The following is a 21,764-nucleotide window of genomic DNA, read 5'->3' as shown; positions in this document are numbered from 1 at the left end:
CAGCTCCAATCAACGCAGTCTACACAAAAGAAAGAACAAAAACTACAACAAAACTTTAATGCGAGATGTGTATTTAGGAGTAGTCCTAAATTTGTGGAAATTTTGGGGTCCATATCTCAGGAAGTATTGGCGTCCCCTAGCGAAAAATAATATAATTTTGTAGTGGATAGGTACAAGTAGGAGTTTGGATGTGCACTTTTGCGAAAATTTGTGTTGGAGGTATCCGAAAAAGTGAACCGATATAGTCTCTATTCGAACTTAATCTATGTCTGGAAGAAATATAACGATGTACAGAATTTTTCCCAAATTAATACATTCGAGAGTTATCGTGCGAAAATTGTTGAACTATTGGAAGTATTGGAGTGGTGGATATGTTCCATTTTGGAACAAAGGCAAAATATAAGGAGGTACAAAGTTTGGGTCAATTAGTTCGATCCGTTAATAGTTATCGTGTGCATGACAGTCAGGCAGACAAACGGACAGGGCTAAATCGATTCCAATTTGTTTGAAAAGGATTTCGACTAAACATACTTGGACTCTAAAGGCATTATTTCGATGAGGCACATTTTTGTTCGCATCAAAGTGTATATATCCTCGTTGGTCTAAAGGCTGAGGGTATAGACATTTGTCGATAAAGTAACCTGTCTCGATTTTACTTCTAGGACCATTATTTCTTTGGCAAACTTTAAGTCCCGCTGGGTTTCCTGAAACTCCAAAACTATTTTCCAAAACAACAATGCCCATGAATCGTAATTCCCCTTTTCCGAATTCAATAGAAATAATGATTAATTAAAAAAATCCCCTACTTAGCCACAAAGATGAGCTGTATAAAGAAGACAAAAAAACATAACAAGCCACACCGTATATAAATACCGCGAACTGCGATGAGAGCAGACAACAGTTCGCAAGCATATCTCAGCTACAACACCTCATTCATCAGTTTGCACAAGTCAATCAACAACAATGAAATTCTTTATGGTTTTTGCTATTTTCTTTGTGGCTGCCTGTTTCGTCAGCCAAACAAGTGCTTCGCCTACCCCCAACGAGGAAGCCAACTACGTTCATGGAGCTGATGCCTTAAAGGAACTTGAACCGGAGTTACATGGCCGTTACAAGAGAGCCACTTGTGATTTGTTGAGCGGTACGGGGGTTAATCATTCAGCCTGTGCGGCCCATTGTTTGTTGCGAGGCAATCGTGGAGGCTATTGCAACGGCAAGGGTGTTTGTGTTTGTCGTAAATAAAGTATTTATGTTTAGTATATAGTGATGTGAAATAAAAAATATTTAAAATTATATTAAAATCATCGTTTTTAATTATTTTGTGAATTATTGAACATTTCCGGTTCCTATATGTATATTGGGAGGTAGGAACTTATCCAAGAAAAAATTTACCCTTGCAATGGTAAGCACACCCGACATGCACACCGAATGTCCGGGTTCAATTCCCAGGCCAGTAACGCTATTCTCTAACTATTGTTTTGTTTGAGTTACCGACAAAAATTGGTAAAATTAAAAGGCAAAATTATGAATGAAGAGTTCAAACAAAAAAATTGACAGCACTCTTGGGTATAACTTTATGACTACTTTTATTAGGACGCTAACTTACCGAAACATATCGTTAATTACTGAAATTATAAACAATTTTATTTTACCGATTTTTTCGGTAACTCAAAAATAGAGTTAGGGAATAGCACTTATTTTCAACGGCGGGAATTCTACCCCCAAACATTTGAACGGATAGAAATATTTTCATAATTTTGCTTTCCGATGCATTAAAAACATTCAAATTCGGTCTAGTTGTTGCAGAGGAATTCAAGGTCAAATTTAAAATGTTGATTTTTTTTTTTCATATTTTGCATCAAAATATGAGTGCTTTTGGGTTTTTCATATGTTCTAATTATTAAAATAAATAAACAATAAAAATGCAAAAAATTAAAAAAAAATATTTCGCGCGTACCAGTTTAGCGAATATTTTCGTATTTTTGTGGGGGAGGTACCGAAAGCAGTGGAACTACAAGCACCGCCTTCGAATTTCAACTAATATTCGAAGAAATATTACGATATGCAAAGTGTGGACCAACTCAGTATTTGGTTCGAGGGTTGTCGTGCTCTCCAGCCCCTACATATGGTGTCATTGAGGGTTTTTACACCTTTCGGGCTGTTTTCTCAAGAAGTATGGACTTGCACCTGAAAAAACTTTTACCGTCGTAATTGAGGCAGCGAATGAAAGTTGCTTCAACGAAAATCAAAGTGATTCCAGAACAGGTATTAAAGTGAACTTATCCGAAATTTTGTGTGGGAGGTACCAGAAGGAGTGGACAAATATAATCCATATTCGAACCTGATATATATTTAGTAGCTATATCAGGATGTGTAAAGTATGAACCAAATCGGTCAGTCCCATCAAGAGTTATCGTTCGCACAATTTTTCCGAACATTTTTGAACTCTTGTGGAGGAGATACTTGAAGGAGTGGATCGATATGGCTTATCTTCGAACTTAAACTAAGTTTGGACAAGATATTACGAAGGCCAAATTTTGCACCGAATCGGCAGATCCGTACGAGAGTTATCTTCCCTCCTCTTCCCTTCTTCACTACACATGCTGTCATAGGGTTTTTTGCATCTTTCAGGCTATTTTCTCAGGAAGTATGGACTTACCCCTGATGAAACTTGTACCGTCGTATATGGGACATTGAATACAAGTTGTTACAAAAAAATCAAAGCGATTCGAGAGCAGATCCTAAACTTAACTTTTTCAAAATTTTGTGTGGGATGTACCTGAAGGAGTGGACCGATTGGGTCCATATTGGAACCTCATCTAAGTCTAGTAGAAATTTCACGATGTGCGAAGTATGGACCAAATCGGTTACTCCCTTCAAGAGTTATCGTGTGCACAAATTTTCCGAACATCGTCGAAGTTTTTGGGGGAGGTACCGGAAGGAGTGGACCGATATAACCCATCTTCGAACTTCGAACCAAATTTTGGACCGAATCTGCGATCCTTTCGGGAGTTATCGTGCGCACCATTATTGTGTGCCCAGGCACTACCCATGGTGCCGTAGGGCTTTTTACAGCTTTCGGGCAATTTTCTCAGGAAGAATGGACTTGCCCCTAAAAAATTGGGGGCAGCAAATATAAGTGTTTTCAAACAGAATCAAAGCGAGAGAGGGTTTTAAACTGGAATTTCCGGGAGGTACCCAAAGGAGTGGACCGATAGAGTCCATATTAGAACATCATCTGTGTCTGGTAGAAATTTCACGATGTGCAAGGTATGAACCATATCGTTTACTCCCATCAAGAGCTATCATGCGCACATTTTTTCCGAACATTTTTGAACTTTTTAGGTTGAGGTACCTGAAGGAGTGGACCAGTATGGCTCATCTTCGAACTTAAACTAAGTTTGAATAAAATATCACGAACGGCAAATGTTGGACGAAATCGCCAGCCACACAGACAAACGGACGGACACTGCTAAATCTACTTCAAATTGTCTGAAACGGATTTCGTCCGAACATACTTGGGGTCTAAAACCATTATTTCGATGAGGTACATTTTGACCGTAAGAAAGTGTAGCATAAATGCTGAGGATATAAAAACACACACTTTTACCCATGTAATTTCAATAAATTCTAATATGGGTTAAGCAGATGGGTGCAAAAGTATATATGGACTGAAAGAGGACAATCTCAGGCATCATTCTGTCAAAACTAAATATGGATTTTCACTAAAATTTAGTACCTGAAAAAAATCAAATAGCTCACTTCGTGTAAACCCTATGGTAATTTATTGAAACGGTTCTTAAAGACAACAATCCTACCTACCTAACAAATGAACACAATATATGTTATAGTTTCCGAGAAATGGCTATTTCCTTCTCCAGAAATTTATTTAGGAGCACACCACGCCCACACTTTCCAATATTTTGACCTATGTTATTGGTTTCTTTAATTTCAATATGTTTACTATCGAATCCCATTTGAAAATTGACAATCGGTGACGACAAAACATTGGGGTTTTGGCCAGGAAAATCGATTTCTGAACCACCGTGCGCCCTTCGGACTCGGATATAAAAATACGTCCAACTCATAACTTTCAAAGACTACGCTAATCGTTTGTCATGAAAGCCATACAATGACGAAAAAAACATTCAGCACTGTACAAAAGAAAATTGCATTTGAAGGAGTAAATGTTAGATGATAGCGAAGCCGTCCCACATCCGATATGTCTGAGGAGCCTTCATTACCAAAGGCGAAACATGTCATGTCAAATAGTGGTGGGTGTGTGGGTTCGTGTCGTCGCACATAGGAGTAATGTATGTTAAAAGTTGATTAAAACTCCTAAAAACCTCATTTATAATCTGATTGATATACTATTTGCACAAATCATATCTTTGGTCCAAGGACTATTTTTGTAGAAAATAATGAAAATCGGTCCAGATTTGGATATAGCTCCCATATATATTAGCATCGGATATGAGGTAAATAATGCACTAAAAGCGCAATATACATCCGATCAAAAATTGGTACATGCATCCAGAACGAGACCAGAAAACAGTGTGTCAATTTTGGTTCAAATCGGTTCAGATTTATATAGTTCGATGCATTCGATTTTTTATTTATATTATTATTTCTAAATTATCCCACTTTTATATGAGAAAAACCGTGATTTTTCGGAATGGCGCAAACTTATATCAAAAGTTATGATAGATTCTGATAAATAAGAGCCCCGCTAATAAGGTAGACCAAAAATTAGTGTTGGCAAACGTTACTAAAATATTTTTTTATATTATTTTACATAAATTATTCCAATTTTACTTCAGAAAAAAACGTGATTTTTCGGAATGGCGCAAACTTATATCAAAAGTTATGATACATTCTGATATATAAGAGACCCGCTTATAACGCAGACCAAAAATTAGTGTTTGCAAACGTTGCCAAAATATTTTTTTAATTGTTGTTAAAATTGTTTTACATAAATTATTCCAATTTTACCTCAGAAAATCACGTGATTTTTCCGAATGGCGCAAACATTTATCAAAAGTTTTGATTTAGTCTGATAAATAAGAACCCCGGCTATAAGACAGATCAAAAATTAGTGTTTGCAAACGTTGCCAAAATATTTTTTTAATTTTTGTTAAAATTGTTTTACATAAATTATTCCAATTTTACTTCAGAAAAACAAAATATTTTGTTAATTTTTTTTTACACAAATTATTCCAATTTAACTGCAGAAACAAATTTAAAGGTTTTCATGATTGCAGTGGAGAAAAATATGATTATTTCAGATTGGCGCAACTATGCGTAGCGTATTATCTTTGAATCAGCATAATCTGCAGAATCTTGCATAAAACATCAAAAGTAACTTTGGTCCGCAAATGTTCGCATCTTGTAGTATTTCACCATTGAAATTTGAGTTATCATAAAAGATATCTATGAATGACGGGATGTATCACAATAAACTAATAGTGAAGTTGCAAAAACAATTATCTTTGGCGATTTTTATGAGCTCTAATACACATGAGTAAAAATAAAATAAGTAGATTGGCGAACGCTGGAACCAAAATATATTTCTATTTTGTAAATGTTTTTCTTAAATACTTCCATATTTAAATATTTCAATGGTTTTAGTTGATAAAAATGAGATTATTTCAGAATGGCGCAATATGTTGAGTTTTGATCAAATTTTGGCCTATATTACCCGTATGTGCGTCGGCTTTCCTTTCTCAGATGCATTGTTGATCATCAAGCTCGATTTCTAACGAGAAATTAATAAAAAATTAATAGATCCAATATCATTGAGCTAAAATGAATGGAGGTGCACTAATTGATATGAGAGAAGTTTCTGTTGAACCTTTGGAAATGTTTGTGGGAACATGCATATGTAATCAGGACTTTAAAGATTACATCCTATAAAAACATTAAACACTATCCCACAAGTCGACTAAACCTTTAGCAACTAGAGAATATAAGCAAAATAGGCGCTCTATATTCCTATTCTCTATCACCAAATTTGGCAAGAAGAATTTAGCAACATGTACTGGCAAAAAACTTTGTATGTAAAAGCTAGCTGGAATGGAAATATAGTGTCTATTCGTTGTAAAATTTCTAATTTCGTAATAAAACAGCGTCTTTTAAATCTTTTACAACATAATAAAGTTGATTATAATTTTATTTGCTTTATTTTCGTATTCCTCCTTAAACCTTTCAGTGTCGTTGCCGAATTGTATCTTATGCTGCTGATAGCATGGGCGTAATTATTATTAAAAATAATCATTTTTGAGACTGAAAGGGTTAACCGACCAACAGTTTTAGTTACGGCAAATGCAAACCGACTGGTCGTTACAATAGCCTCCTTTTTTGTCAAGAGCTAAGCAATGGAGAGCGCAGGCGGTGTCGCCTACATTTAAACTGCTGAGCACATCACAAGTGACTCTCTTTTGACGGAGATGTTCCTCGGGAGCTGGCATGGCACTGGTGGTATTGATGACCAAACAAAGGGCCACAAGGACGATGGCGGCGAATCCCACAAACGATTTCATTTTTAAAATCAGAATAACAAAAAAAAACTATGAAGAAATAGACTTTTTCGATGTGATGTTTACTTCTTGTCGGTTCACAGTATTTATATGCGGCGATAAATATATCTACAGCTGAAAGCGTGATCATTTTTTTTTAAATGAATTTCGTGATAGTGGCACCATAAACTATAATTTGTAATTATAGATTAAATATTTTTATTTGTTAAAGGTTTTTACAATCAATTTGTTTTTTGAAGTTTTGTTTAATTTTAGAGTTTAGAATGCGGCAGATGTTGACTAGTTATTTTAGGCCTGCAGTTCATGGTAGAACAAGAAAAGGTAGCAGCAATACCCAGCTGACTGAACTGGGCTGTAGTGTTAGTGTCAAATTCCATACGACATTTTATATATTTATTTCTATGTTCGATGTATAATAGGGATATATATTTTTTGAAGAAAAAAATTATTCATCTGAAATAAAAACAATTTCCCATAAAGACTCCTTCATATCAATGACATGTAACCTCCTCCAGGTCCGAACGACATGTCGCACACTAAAACACCACTTATAGAGGCGGTACAATATTTGTTAATATGTGTGGTATTTTATTAAACTTGAAAATAATAAAGCCCTAATAAACATGTGCTTTTTGTTTTCAAAAACAAAAAATTGAAACAGCTTCTCTTTTTTCAATGACTTACGAGCGACCCCAAACATTTTGGCAAGAATTCTACTTCCTGCGTGATATTGTGTATTTAGTGGAATGATACGGAAACATTCAAACTGAAAATCTAACCAGTTTTCATTCATGTTTTTCAAAATATTCAATCAAATGTGAAAAATTATTAGTTTTTTAAATTCCAATAATTTATAGACATTTCCTTATTTTGTTTACATTTATATTTGACACTAACGTTCCAAACAAAAACAAATTCCTTTGTGGTTGTTGTTCGAGTTGTATTTGTTGTAGTATTAACTTTACCTTGTATTTATTCTACCATGCCTGCAGTTCGACATAAAATAGCTTAGAAAATTACCAAAAACTTGTTTTTTTTTAATGTGTATACCTTTACACATGCACATTAATAAATTTATGAGATGAGCAACAGCAGATAGAGATGTGACTTCTTTACAGAGTATGGGATGTCATATAGGATCCACAATCTACATTTCTCTTAGGAGATAAATCATTAGCGGTTACCAATAGACCGTCTTTACATAGGCAGTAGATGTTGAGCTCGGCTTTGGTGATAGAGATGTACCTTCAGCGTCTGTGAATTGAAACTTACATCTATGGCCAGATCAACTATCGGTTACACAATCAAAATCGTTTTCCCCAATAATTATATATTTATGAGGTTTCAGATTTTGTGGTTCCGTTTTGTACAAAAGTACATATATAAGGATTAAAGTTCAAAAGTGTTGCGGAGGAGGTACCTTGAAGGAGTGCATCGGCATGGTCCATTTTGGAAGTGGATCTTATTTTATGAGTCCTTTCATTTCGATAGATATCGCGCGCACCAGTCATTTCAGTTGGGCACCATATAATTTAGAGGTTTTGGACCACTTTGTCAAGAAGCATGGGCTTGGTATAATTTTCCAAAGGATCTTCGAACAGATCCTAAACTTCACATAAACAAAAATGTTGAACTTTTGTGTTTTGTGTTTTGTGTACCCTAAGAAGGAGACCGATATGGAACATTTTCAAAGTTAAACTACATTTAAACAAAATATTAGAAGATCCACGGTTTTTGCACCTTTCAGGCTATTTTTTCAGGTAGTATGCACTTGCCCCTGATGAAACTTGTACTGTCCTAATAGGTGCAGCGAATACAAGTTGCTACAACAAAAATTAAAGCGATTCGAGAGCAGGTCCTAAACTGAACTTTTCCGAAATTTTGTGTGGTAGGTACCTGAAGGAGTGGACCGATGGAGTCCATATTGGAACCTCATTTAAGTCTGGTAGAAATTTAACTATGTGCAAAGCATCCTAACGAGGTGTCCAAAACTAATTTTCCGAGGAATTCCAAAGAAACTTAAAATGTTGAAGACATGTGAAAGAAAATATGCTTAACTCGGGAAACCTTTTTATACCCTCAGCATTTATGCTAACGAAATAGTGGTTTTAGACCCCAAGTATGTTGGAACGAAATCCGTTTCAGACAATTTGGAGTTGATTTAGCCATATCCGTCCGTCTGTCTGGCTGGTGCACACAATAACTCTCCAACAGATGAACCAATTCGGTCCAAAATTTGGCATTCGTAATATTTTCTCCAAACTTAGTTTAAGTTCGAAGATGGGTTATATCGGTCCACTTCATCCGGTACCTCCCCCACAAAACTTCGGAAATGTTCGGAAAATTTGTGCGCACTATAACCCTTGAAGGAAGTAACCGATTTTGTCCACACTTTGCACATCGTGCAATTTCTACTAGACTTAGATGAGATTCCAATATGGACCCAATCGGTCCACTCCTTCGGGTACCTCCCACACAAAATTTCCGAAAAGTTCAGTTTAGGACATGCTCTAGAATCGCCTTGATTTTTGTTGTAGCAACTTGTATTCACTGCCCCCCATACGACGCTATAAGTATCTTCAGGGGCAAGTCCATACTTCCTGAGAAAATAGCCTGAAAGGTACAAAAAAACCCTATGACACCGTGTGTAGTGGTTGGAGCGCAAGATAACTCTAGAACGGATCTGCCGATTCGGTCCAAAATTTGGTTTTCGTAATATTTTGTCCAAACTTAGTTCAAGTTCCATGATGGATTATATCGGTCCACTCCTTCCGGTACCTCCCCCACAAAAGTTAAAAAATTTTCGGAAAAATTGTGCGCACGATAACTCTTGATGGTAGTGACCGATTTGGTCGATACTTTACACATCCTAATATATCTACCAAATATATATCAGGTTTGAATATGGACTATATTTGTCCACTCCTTCGGGTACCTCCCACACAAAATTTTGGATAAGTTCACTTTAAGACCTGCTCTCGAATCACTTTGATTTTTGTTGAAGCGATTTGCATTCGCTACCTCCATTACGACGGTAGAAGTATTTTCAGGGGCAAGTCCATATTTCTTGGAACAACAGCACGAAATGTGTAAAAACCATCTCTGGCCTCATATGTAGAGGCTGGAGAGCCCGACAATTCTCGGACCAAATACTGAATTGGTCCACACTTTGCATATCGTAATATTTCTTCGAATATTAGATGAAATTGAAATTCGAAGGTAGTGCTTGTACAAAAAATTCGAAAAAAAATCGCTAAAATGCTACGCGCGATATCTCATAAAGAGAGAAACCCGGTTGAGGGTCTGTTCGAGGATACCTTGAAATTGTTTACCTAGTGGTCCTGTTTAGAGCGAGATTATGTTTTTCGTAGGTAAGTACATGCTTCCTGATATAAATGCCCAAAACCTCTGAATTATATGGTGACCAACTGAAACGACAGGTGGTCGCGACATCTATCGAGAGGAATGACACCCAAAATAAGACCCACTTCCAAAATGGACTTTGTCGGTTCATTCCTTTAGACACTTTCCCCGCAAAACTTTTGAGCTTCTATCCAAATCCATATTTTTGTCGGTTCATACGCCCAACAATTTTGAAACCCCCTTAAATATATAGGTTTTTTGGAAAAAAAGTGTTTCAATTCACACGGGCTGAGGGTATATCTCTGTCGGCAAAGCCGACCGATCCGTTTTTTTCTTGTTTTCTTATCTCTTAAAACTTAGGAGAGAGGGGCTTATTCTGGGATGGTTGATAAAAGCAGCAACGGATGCAAATCCTTCAAAATGTCCGCTGAAAAGAACCGTAGCTAAATAAGCATTCGCAGTTGATTGCTCATGAAGAGATTCACCTGATGCTGAAGTTCGAGATACCGGTTAAAACTGGAGTTCATATAGATACAAAAAAAGGGAATAGTTTGACGTATAAAGGAATTCAAATCTGGAGAATCTATGCGTCCACTACAACTAAAGGCTACACCAGTTCTATGTGAAGCTCAAAAATTAAGGACTTCGAGAAACGCGAATTCTCAAGCGTTTTCTTATGCGATCATACTCTCTCATAGAGCCGTTGAAATAAATCCTCCAACTATCTATGGAGAATGCAGGGGTTTAGAAGGCATTCTTATTTGGTCATTGATCGGTCATATCCTAACGAAAACTATCTACGGAAAAAAATATCTGTGATGAGATTGGATGACAGTCGAGCCAACTCCATGCAGCTATTTTTAGAGGCAAGATAGGAAATCAAAAGTTTTACTGAAAATCAACAGTATAGATGGCCTTGGGTGAGGCGACATCACAATTGTTGTACCCGATCTAAAAAATGACGTTTCCTGGCTTCAATTCGTTTGGATCAGACCTCATTCTATCATTGTTTCCGTTAACATTACCCGCCTGTATTACATGGGAAAGATAACTAGCAAGGGTTCAAATAATTTATCAGTCACCGGTTTAAAGAACTGCCTTGTTCCTCAAATGCTCAGGTAGCTGAGCAAAATTTCAGGGACATAATCACAGGTGCATCCGTTTGCTATATATCTGCTGGTGGGATATATGCAATTAGATCGAATTTTCCAGAAAACTTGATGGGACTATTAAATGGGCGTGATGAACTTCGTCGAACTAACCCTAGTAGGGGAGTACAAATGGAAAAGTGGCTGGACCACCTGAGGAACATTGGTACAATATTGAATAAACTCTGGGCAACTGTTAAATCGTTCTCTAATCTGAGAAAAAAGAGGACAGAATGGAGATTACATTTAACGATGTGACCAGGGATGTAGGCAGGTGTTTTTAAGGGGGCACGGACCACCCACAAAATGAACATTTTTCATAATTGTTTTAAAATTTTGCTACCAAAAAACAAATTTGGTCCAGTGGGCTCCCCCCAAAATGTATTTCTGTGTACGTTGATAGATGTGCCAGTGACAGATCCGAAGAGGTGCGGGTAACTGGAAGAGGTGCGGGTGTGCTACACTGTGTAAGAACCCTCTCAACCGAGGAGGTACCACCACAATTTGCTATGGGCGACATTGCAGATGTTATCCCAAAGCTAAATCTTCTAAAGTATTTTGTCAACACGGAATCTCAATGGTAATGCTAAACGGAGTTGATTACTTGAAACTGCATGACTGAGTTCGAATTCTAGGCAAGCCAGCAACAATTCTGCCTTGCATGAAAACCCACCAGAAGAATTATAGCCCTATTTTTCAAGTATTTCGGCCGCGCATAACTGCTTTATAAAGTTAACCCTCTAAGTTCTTTCCAAATTCGGTCCGAACCTATGGACGAGTTGTGGAACTCGTTTCGAATTTGATACAAATTTGTACGGACGTGTCCAGTGAAATCGGAAACTTTTGCGTAATCGTAAAGTTTTGTGGAGAAATCGGTAAATTTTTTAATCAAACGTCAGAGAAACCCGGAAAAAATCTCATATCAGAGGCCTCGACAAAAAGTGTTAGCTGGGTTTTGGCATACTTTGTGCCACACGCCATTTGCAATTGGCACTAAAAAGCAAGGTCCCATATTATCGAGCTTCTCTCATTGATATGAGAGAAGTCTTCCTTTGTTCTTTTGGAGATATTCTTGGGACAAAGTTTTTTAGTTAAAAATTTGTGTAAGAAGATTTTGAAAATATTTTTACTGTTAATTAGAAAATAAAAATTGCATTAAAAAGTTAAAAGGAAAAGTAACTGTTGTTTAGGAAATGTACTATGAATGGAAAAAATTGATTTATGTATGTGCAATTTCTCATGAATTTCAATAAAAAAACATACATAAATAATTATTTTATTTAATATTTAAATGCCACTCAACATCAAGTAATTCCCCTCAGACAAAAACCAAAAATGGCACGGTATTCCCCAGTAGCCTTAGCGATAAGCTGACTAACCGCATAGACAATAAGAAGACGACAAAAGCTTACTATAAAAGCAGATTGTTTGAGATTAAATTGATAACATACCTTAGCAATCTTTCAACGTCTTAAGACACGATTGGAACTTCAGAAGAAATATTGAACAACATGAAATTCTTTACGGTATTCGCTGTAATCTTTGTAGCAGTATGCTGTCTGGCCACCCAGGCCAAAGCTTCTCCTGTTGAGGAAGCAAAATTCGTGCATGGAGCTGAAGCCTTGAAGGAACTTGAACCTGAGCTACATGGCCGCTACAAGAGAGCCACATGTGATTTGCTGAGCGGTACTGGTGTCAATCATTCAGCATGTGCGGCGCATTGTTTGTTGCGCGGTAATCGTGGAGGCTACTGCAATGGCAAGGGTGTTTGTGTTTGTCGTAATTAAAGTGTTGTTATTTAGATTGTTAATTATGTCTTAATAAATGAAATATGTATAGCATAAAATACATATGTACATATGTGTTTTAGTAGAAGGGGTGGGTGATGTTCAGTTGTGGTTGGTTGTATTATAATACTAGTCAGTAGTTTGAAAAACTATTTAATTTTTATATGTATCTATGCTTAGATAAGGATAATAAGTAAGAAGGTGGCAGTCTGCTGTGCCGACTACCTCGAACCTAAAGAAAAGAGGTAATTAGCACAATACTTCTGACGTCTGTACCCAGAAAAAAATTCGGATCCGTTAGTCATTATGTAACACATTACAAGCAATGTAAACAAAAACAACTACTTATATTACTCCTTACTGAGTTTTAAGTACGGTGGCACAGAGCATGTGTGTCTCACTATAAAACCTAGGGATGTGTGTTCAACGCACACCGTAGGCACGCGAGCTTTTTATATCCACAGCATTAATGCTAACGAGGGTATATACACATTCATACGGGCAAAATGTGCCTCATCGAAATAATGATTTTAGACCCCAAGTATGTTTGGACGAAATCCGTTTCAGACAATTTGGGGTAGATTTAGCCATGTCCGTCCACCTGTCCGTCTGGCTGGTGTGCACGATAACTCTCGAACGGATCAATCGATTCGGTCCAAAATTTGGCGTTCGTAATATTTTGTCCAAACATTGTTTAAGTTCGAAGATAAGCCATATCGGTCCACTCATACCAGTACCTCTCCCACAAAAGTTCGAAAATTTTCGGAAAATTTGTGCGCTTGGTCCATACATTGTAAATCGTGAAATTTCTACCAGACTTAGATTAAATTCCAATATCAACTCAATTGGCCCACTCCTTCGGATACCTCCCACACAAAATTTCGGAAAGTTCAGTTTAGGACCTGCTCTCGATTCGCTTTGATTTTTATTGCAGCAACTTGTATTCACTGTCCCCTATACGACGGTACAAGTTTCATTAGGGGAAAGTCCATACTTCCTGAGAAAATAGCTTGAAAGGTGCAAAAAAACCCTATGACAACGTGTGTAGTGAGTGGTTGGAGCGCAAGACAACTCACGAACGGATTTGCCGATTCGATCTAAAATTTGGCCTTCGTAATATTTTGTCCAAATTCAGTTTAAGTTCGAAGATACTCCATATCGGCCCATTCCTTAGGGTACCTCCCCTACAAAAGTTCAACATTTGTGTCTAAGTGCAGTTTAGGGCCGTTTCAAAGATCCTTCGGAAATGTATACCGAAGCTGTTCGTTGTGATCCTGTTTACACCGATATTATGTTTTCCGTGGAAAAGTCCATGCTTCCTGGCATACTGGTCCAAAAATACCTCCTCCGCAACACTTTTGAACTTTAATCCTAATCCAAATTTTGTCGGTAAGTTAAAATGTTCAAAAAGGGCCACAAAATTCTGAAAATACCCTAAATACATTCGATCTGTCCGTAGATGAAAGTTTCAATTCACATAGGTTGAGGATATATCTCTTTAGGCAAAGCCGACTGATACTTTTTTTACTTTTTGTTGTTACTGTTCATACGCGTGGCCGAGTGTGATGTGTGTTCGGCTACAAATTAGAAGTTGAAAAATAAGCTTAAAAAATCTATTTCTTTCCTCTGTTCTGAAAATAGATTTTTTTAGCTTATTTTTCAACTTCTAGTCACAGAAAAACTAGTAGTTCTGTGCGACATGCCCTTGTTAAAATAATGGGTTAATAGGGGGTTTTGTAAGTAGTTAAGGCTACCAAAAAGTACTATAAAAAACCCATTATTTAGTAAGTTTTTTTGCTGGGTAAGGCTTCTTTGAGTTTTTGGATTAATTTCTCAGGAGGTATGGGCTTGCCCCCGAAAAAAGTTGTACCGTCGTAACTAGAGCCTCATACACAACATGCTGCCAAAAATGTAAAAAAGATCCCAGACGAGTTCTCAAACTGTACCCTTTCCAAACTTTGTGTGGGAGGTATTGGAAAGAGTGTAGTCAATATTTGGATATAATCCAAGTCTGTAAGAGATAATGTGATGTACAACGTTTGGGTAAAATCTGTTTCTCCTTTCGAGGGTTATATTATACAGTTTAGTTGGTGTCGGCAGGCTTTTTTGAGCTTTTGGATCATTATCTTAGGAAGTGTGGACTAACTCGAGCTGTTAACTGTACTTTTCCAAATTTTGTGTGGGAGGCACACGAAGGAGTATACCGATTTCGTCCATATATTGAAACCTGATCTATACCTTTTGAAAGTTATCGTTCCAACCAGCCATTTAAATTTGTCATTGTGAGAGTTTATTAAAACTTTTCAGTCATTAAGTCAAGAAGCATGGACTTTCCCACGAAAAAATATATAAACAAGTAAAAAGTATCAGTCGGCTTTGCCGACAGAGATATACCCTCAGCCTGTGTATATTGAAAATATTTTTTCCCAAAAAACGCATGTATTATTTTAAAAATTTTGGGCGTTTGAACCGACAAAAATGTTGATTAGGATTAAAGATCAAAAGTATTGCGGAGGAGATACTAAAAAGAATGGATCTGCAGCCACTACAAATGGTACCATAGGGGTTTTTACACCATTCGGGCTGTTTGCTCAAGAAGTATGGACTTGCCCCTGAATAAACTTGTACCTTCGCAATTGAGGTAGCGAATGCAAGTTGCTTCAACAAAAATCAAAGTGATTCCATATCAGGTCTTAAAGTGAACTTATCCGAAATTTTGTGTGTGGATGTACCGGATGGAGTGGACGAATATAGTCCATATTTGAACCTGATCTATATCTTGTAGATATATTAGGATGTGTCAAGTATGGACGAATTCGCCCACTCCCTTCAAGAGTTACCGTACGAACAATTTTTCCGAACATTTTTGAACTTTTGTGGGGAAGGCACCTGAAGGAGTGGAGCGATATGGCTTATCTTCAAACTTAAACTATGTTTGGACAAAATATTACTAATGCCAAATTTTGGACAGAATCGGCAGACCTGTTCGAGAGTTATCTTGCGCTCCAACCATATCACACGGTGGCATAGGGGTTTTTTTGCAACTTTCAGACTATTTTCTCAGGAACTATGGACTTGCTCCTGATGAAATTTATACCGTCGTATGGGGGCAGTGAATACAAGTTGCTAAAGCAAAAATGAAAGCGATTTTTAAACTGAACTTTTCCGAAATTTTGTGTGGGAGGTACCCGAAGGAGTGGATCGATTGAGTCCATATTGAAACCTTATCTAAGTCTGGTACACGTTTCACGATGGGCAAAGTATGGACCAAATCGGTTACTCCCTTCAAGAGTTATCGTGCGCACAAAGTTTCCGAACATCTTTGAACTTTTGTGGGGGAGGTAGCGGAAGAAGTAGACCGATATAGCCCATCTTCGAACTTAAACTAAGTTAGGGCAAAATGTTACGAAAGCCAAATTTTGGACCAAATCGGTTAATCCATTCGTGAGTTACCGTGCGCCAGCCAGACAGACTGACAGACGAACATTGCTCAATCAACTCCACATTGTCTGAAACGGATTTCGTCCAAACATACTTGGGGTCTAAAACTATTATTTCGATGAGGCACATTTTGCCCGTATGAAAGTGCATATACCCTCGTTAGCAAAAAAGCTGATGGTATAAAAAATATATCGTTGTGATCAGAATCACAAGCACTACCTTTGATGAAAAGTTAAAAATCAATCATCGAACAGTCCCTAAACTGTACTTAAGCGAAAACTTTGCACGTTTGGGGGGAGATAGTCCATCTTCGAAAAAGTTTGTATCACTCCTTTGGACTTGCCCACGAAAAACATTAAATGAGTGTATAAAGGACCACAAGGAGCATCTTCGGTGAACAATTCAAAAATATCCTTGAACAGCTCTTAAACTGCACATAAGCGAAAATTCTAAACTTTTGCGAACTTGGTACCCGAATGTGTTGTACAATATAGAACTTCTGGGTACTGGATGTAAGTTTGGAATAAATGTGTAAAGTTTCAGCCAAATCGGATACACATCAGTCATTTAAGTTTAGGTGGTTGTTTAAAGATTTGGACCATTATGATAGGACGTATAGTTTTGCCGCCGAAAAAATTAGACCGCTCTAAAATGAGACTGTGTCTTAAAACTACACTTAGGGCCATTATTATATGTGTTCTTTTACTATCTGATGGATTTGAAAACGCAAAATAAACCAATTTAGAGGCATTAAAAATATAATTTTTACATTGAAAGTTATTGCCAAGAAGCTTCTCCTTGAAATTCAATCATCACTGTTAACTTTATGTTAACCGGAAAGCTATAAATCTGTTCTGTAAATTCAAACTATAACAAAAGAAGACTTCTAATAATGGGGGTTAGGCTATCATTTTTGAAATTTTGTGTGGGAGGTATGCTAAGGAACCGAAGGAACCTGATCTATGTCTGAAAGAAATATTACGACGAACCAATTTTGTATCGTTTGAGAGTTTTCGTGTATACCTGAAGACGTAGACTGATTGGCACATCTTGATCTAAGTTTGAACCAAATATTACAAGGACCACATTTTGGACAAAATCGGGTGATCCGTTCGAAAGTTATCGTGCGCACCAACCAGAAAGACGGATGGACAGGGCTAAATTGCCACCAAATGTTCCGAAATGGATTTCGTCCAAAATACTTATGGTCGTAGACCTAACACTTAGTTCAGACTATGCACTTAATCCTATAATTATTAATTATACGATTAAGTGCATTATCAAGATTTAGTTAACATACATAAATCGACTGGATTTGCTAAACAAGCCTAGTCTAAACGAGGTATATGAGGGCTAAAATCCATATTGCGTTATGTGAACAATCATTAAGGCATTAAAGAATTAAAGAAGTTAACCAAAGGCTTGCTAAAAACATTGCCCAAGAATGTGTAAAGACCCATAAAAGATTCAGATCCGCATCACCAGCTTCAGTAAAAGGTAGTAAACTGGTGATCCAAAATGTTTCAAGTGAATCAAATTTAAATCGAATAGAACCAATCCAACGAATTACAAAATTGTCGCCCACGGAAGAAGATCTAACGATGAGACAATTTATATAGCAAGTGTTAATAAAAGAGTCTCAACGACTTACCAGGTCTAACGTCGAAAGGAGAGTCAAAGCGGGAAGATAGCATGTATTGTCCAAGGGCAGAATCTAAATATCAAATAGCGGTCATACCACAAAAAAACAAATTTTATACAATTGGTGCTAAGTAAAGGAGAACCACTGCGAAAGAGTCTCCTCTTTACTAAACGACCTAGTGTAGCGCATCCAAATGAAAATTAGTACACTAAGAACAGATAGCGCCCAACGAAACGGCAACTGTGAATATGCCGGTTGAACAGGCTGAAGACTGTGGCAATGTTTCGAATGGAATTCGTAGATTTACACAGAACAAGTAAAAAAGTATCAGTCAGCTTTGCCGACAGAGATATACCCTCAGCTTGTTGAAACACTTTTTCCCAAAAAGACTTATGTATTTTGGGTGGGGTTTTCAAAATTTTGGGCTTATAAACCGACAAAAATATGGATTGGATTAAAGCTCAAAAATTGGCATATCTATAGATAGTGCTTTTGTACCATACTTGACTAAGAAAAACATAATATCGCTGTAAACAGGGCCACTAGGAAATCCTCCGGTAAAAATTTCCAAAGGATCCTCGAACAGACCATAAACCACAGAAATGTTGAACATTTGAATATAAATAAAGTTTGGAACAAATCGGTTGCTACGTTTATGAGATATCGCACATATTATTTTAGCGATTATTTTCGAGCTTTTGTGGGGGAGGTACCGGAAGGAGTGGACCTATAAGCACCACCTTCGAATTTCATCTAATATTCAAAGAAATATTACAATATCCAAAGTGTTGACGAACGCAGTATTCGGTTCGAGCTCTCCAGACACTACATATGATGCCATAGTGGTTTTTTTACAACTTTCGGGCTGTTTTCTCAAGAAGTATGGACTTGCCCCTGAAAATACTTTTACTGTCGTAATTGAGGCAGCGAATGCAAGTTGCTTTAACAAAAACTAAAGTGATTCGGTAGCTGGTCTTAAAGTAAATTTATCCAAAATTTGGTGTGGGAGGTACCCGAAGGGGTGGATAAATATAGTCCATATTCGAACCGGATCTATACCTGGTAGATATATTAGGATGTGTAAAGTATGGACCAAATCGGTCACTCACATCAAGAGTTATCGTGCGCACAATTTTTCCGAAAATGTTTGAACTTTTGTGGGGGAGGTACCGGAAGGAGTGGACCGATGTAGCCAATCTTCGACCTTAAACTAAGTTTGGACAAAATATTACGAAAGCCAAATTTTGGACCGAATCGGTTGATCCGTTCGAGAGTTATAGTGCGCTCCAGCCAGCCAGACAGATGGACGGACAGGGCTAAAGCAACTTCAAATGGTCTGAAACACATTTCGTCATTTGCCGTATGAAAGTGTATATACCATCGTTAGCATAAATGCTAAGGGTATAAAAACATACAGACGGACGGACAAAGCTAATTCAACTCCAAATTTTTTGAAACAAAACTTAATTGGGGCGTAAAACCGTGATTTCGATGAAGTAGAGTTTTAGTAGTACCTAAGTGTATGTACCTTCGTTAAGCTATTGGCTGAGGGGAAAATTAAATTTTCCTATAGGTAAAATACTGAAGTAAAAACAGAAATCGATACATCTGCAATTTCTTAAGAATTTCAATAATAATAAAAAAATTATATTTTATTTTTATATTTAAAATGCCACTCAAATACAAGTAAATCCCCTTAGACAAAAGACAAAAATGGCACGGTATTCCCCAGTAACCATAGCGATAAACTTACCAACAAGTGATGAGCACCAATAACAAATGTTTCCTATAAAAGCAGATTGCATGAGATGCAAATGATAACAAGTCTAAACAATCATTCAAACATCCCAGACAAGAGAGCTACTCAAGGAGAAATACCTATTCAACAAAATGAAATTCTTCACGGTATTCGGTGTAATCTTTGTAGCAGTTTGCTGCCTGGCAACCCAGACTAAAGCATCTCCTGCAGAAGAAGCAAAATTCGCCCATGGAGCTGAAGCCTTAAAGGAACTTGAACCGGAGTTACATGGCCGTTACAAGAGAGCCACTTGTGATTTGTTGAGCGGTACTGGGGTCAATCATTCTGCCTGTGCGGCCCATTGTTTGTTGCGCGGTAATCGTGGAGGCTACTGTAATGGAAAGGGTGTTTGTGTTTGTCGTAATTGAATTTGATTTTGTTGAAATAATTTGTTTAAAAAACACTTGTTAATAAAGTTTTACAAATAGTAGATTGTTTTGCGATGCTATTTTAAGGATATTGAATATTTTGATGAGAATAAGACAATGTTAGGCAGAAGCGTTGCTGGACATGCATGGTAACCAAGGAAATGCCGTAGTCGATATGTTCAGCAACCGAAACCCGTATTTTGTACAATTTTAGGTAAAGATAAAAGAAACGGCTGCTAGAGTAGATATCAAGAAGCATTGAAAAAAAACTTTTTGGGTAATTGATCAAAAGGATTTGCAATGATTTTGTGTTACAAAATGTACCTACCCTCTAATTTCGATATAGATATATATGGCCCAAAATACCTAAAGACGGATATTGAAGCTATATAAAATACGATCTGATTTTCACAAATTTTATAGGATTCGTTTTTTAACCACACCAATTAACTGGTAAAGTTTTTCATAGATGGGTCTATAATTGCGGCCTTTTAAAAATGATTGTGAAAAAGCACCTTGCCCCCATACAAATTACTATGGAAACAATGATCGTTCGGGTAGCACGGGTTAACATTAACCGATCGCCATAAAATTTCATAAATAAGGTTTTTGAGTCAAATGGAAAACATTTAGGCAGTAAGAGTTCCAAAATAAAAAAAAAAAATTGTTTTTTGGTCACCGTAATGTGCATGATCAGCGACATTCTATATTACATTTTTGTCAAATCCTTTGATCATTCAGTTCAACTCCAAACAGCGATAAACAAACAACTAAATATTAACCAAATTACTAATAAAGTTGTATTTACAATTCAGTCATATGTACATAACTAATTGCTACATGTGTTTGGTATAAAAACATCCCAGCAAACCAATCGTACCGACATCTTAACGAAATCGGAACAAAATTCGGATGATACGTTCGATTTCTGATCCGACATCGTAATGATATCTTAACGAAAGTTATATGAAGTGGTTGACATAATTTCGGAACGAAATGTCGGAGCGACATCGTATCGATTTCGATCCGATTTCGTAACGAAATCTGAAGAAAATCCTTGGGAAATTCGGAAAGGAAATTTATTTTCGACATTCGTTCCGAAATCGGAACGAAATCGGTACAAAATCTGAACTATTTCCGCTCCGAAAAATCGTTTAGAAATCGGAACGAAATCTGAACGACGTTGCTTCCGAAATTGTTCAGACTTGTCGGACATCCGACATTTGGTTTGCTGGGATTTAGTTAATTTTACTAGCATATATACATATGTGCGTATGTTTGTATGTATGTACGTACAGATATTTTCGATACCCGCACCACACACTGAATGAATGAAGCATAGTATTATTTAATGGCACTTTGTACACTTATCGTATGTGCTGTGAATTCGTAATACATCGACAACAAACTATAATAAATCAATCAAAAACAAATCATGGGTTCTTCTATCATTAAATTGTTCATTAAAATATTATTTTTTACCAAACTTAGTTGTAATATTAATTAGGAATATAACGTTTTTATTAAAATTTTGGCAATAACCATATAAAATGTTTTGTTTAGAATTGTCTTTAAAAAGCAAGAAGGAAATTGAATTATTACATTGCGCCCGCCTATAATAGCAAAGTCTAGTAGGCATTTCGATGTTATAACATCTCATTCTACATTTTAGAAGTGATTA

General features: G+C 36.8%; 2 protein-coding genes across 2 annotated transcripts; both read left to right on the top strand.

Annotated features, from left to right (window-relative positions):
- The first annotated feature begins 883 nt into the window (after positions 1-883).
- Positions 884-1,301, top strand: LOC141404665 (phormicin-like). Its single transcript, XM_073988206.1, has one exon. The coding sequence runs from the start codon at positions 964-966 to the stop codon at positions 1,240-1,242; it is 279 nt and encodes a 92-aa protein (XP_073844307.1). The 5' UTR covers positions 884-963; the 3' UTR covers positions 1,243-1,301.
- Positions 1,302-12,484: 11,183 nt separating this feature from the next.
- On the top strand, positions 12,485-12,893 carry LOC141405225 (phormicin-like). The gene has a single exon (XM_073989321.1). The coding sequence runs from the start codon at positions 12,559-12,561 to the stop codon at positions 12,832-12,834; it is 276 nt and encodes a 91-aa protein (XP_073845422.1). The 5' UTR covers positions 12,485-12,558; the 3' UTR covers positions 12,835-12,893.
- Positions 12,894-21,764: the final 8,871 nt, after the last annotated feature.

This window comes from Musca autumnalis, unplaced genomic scaffold (genome assembly GCF_047663935.1).
Source record: "Musca autumnalis isolate F117 unplaced genomic scaffold, ASM4766393v1 scaffold_5, whole genome shotgun sequence".
Lineage (NCBI taxonomy): Eukaryota > Metazoa > Arthropoda > Insecta > Diptera > Muscidae > Musca > Musca autumnalis.
This window is presented reverse-complemented; position numbering and strand designations above follow the sequence as displayed.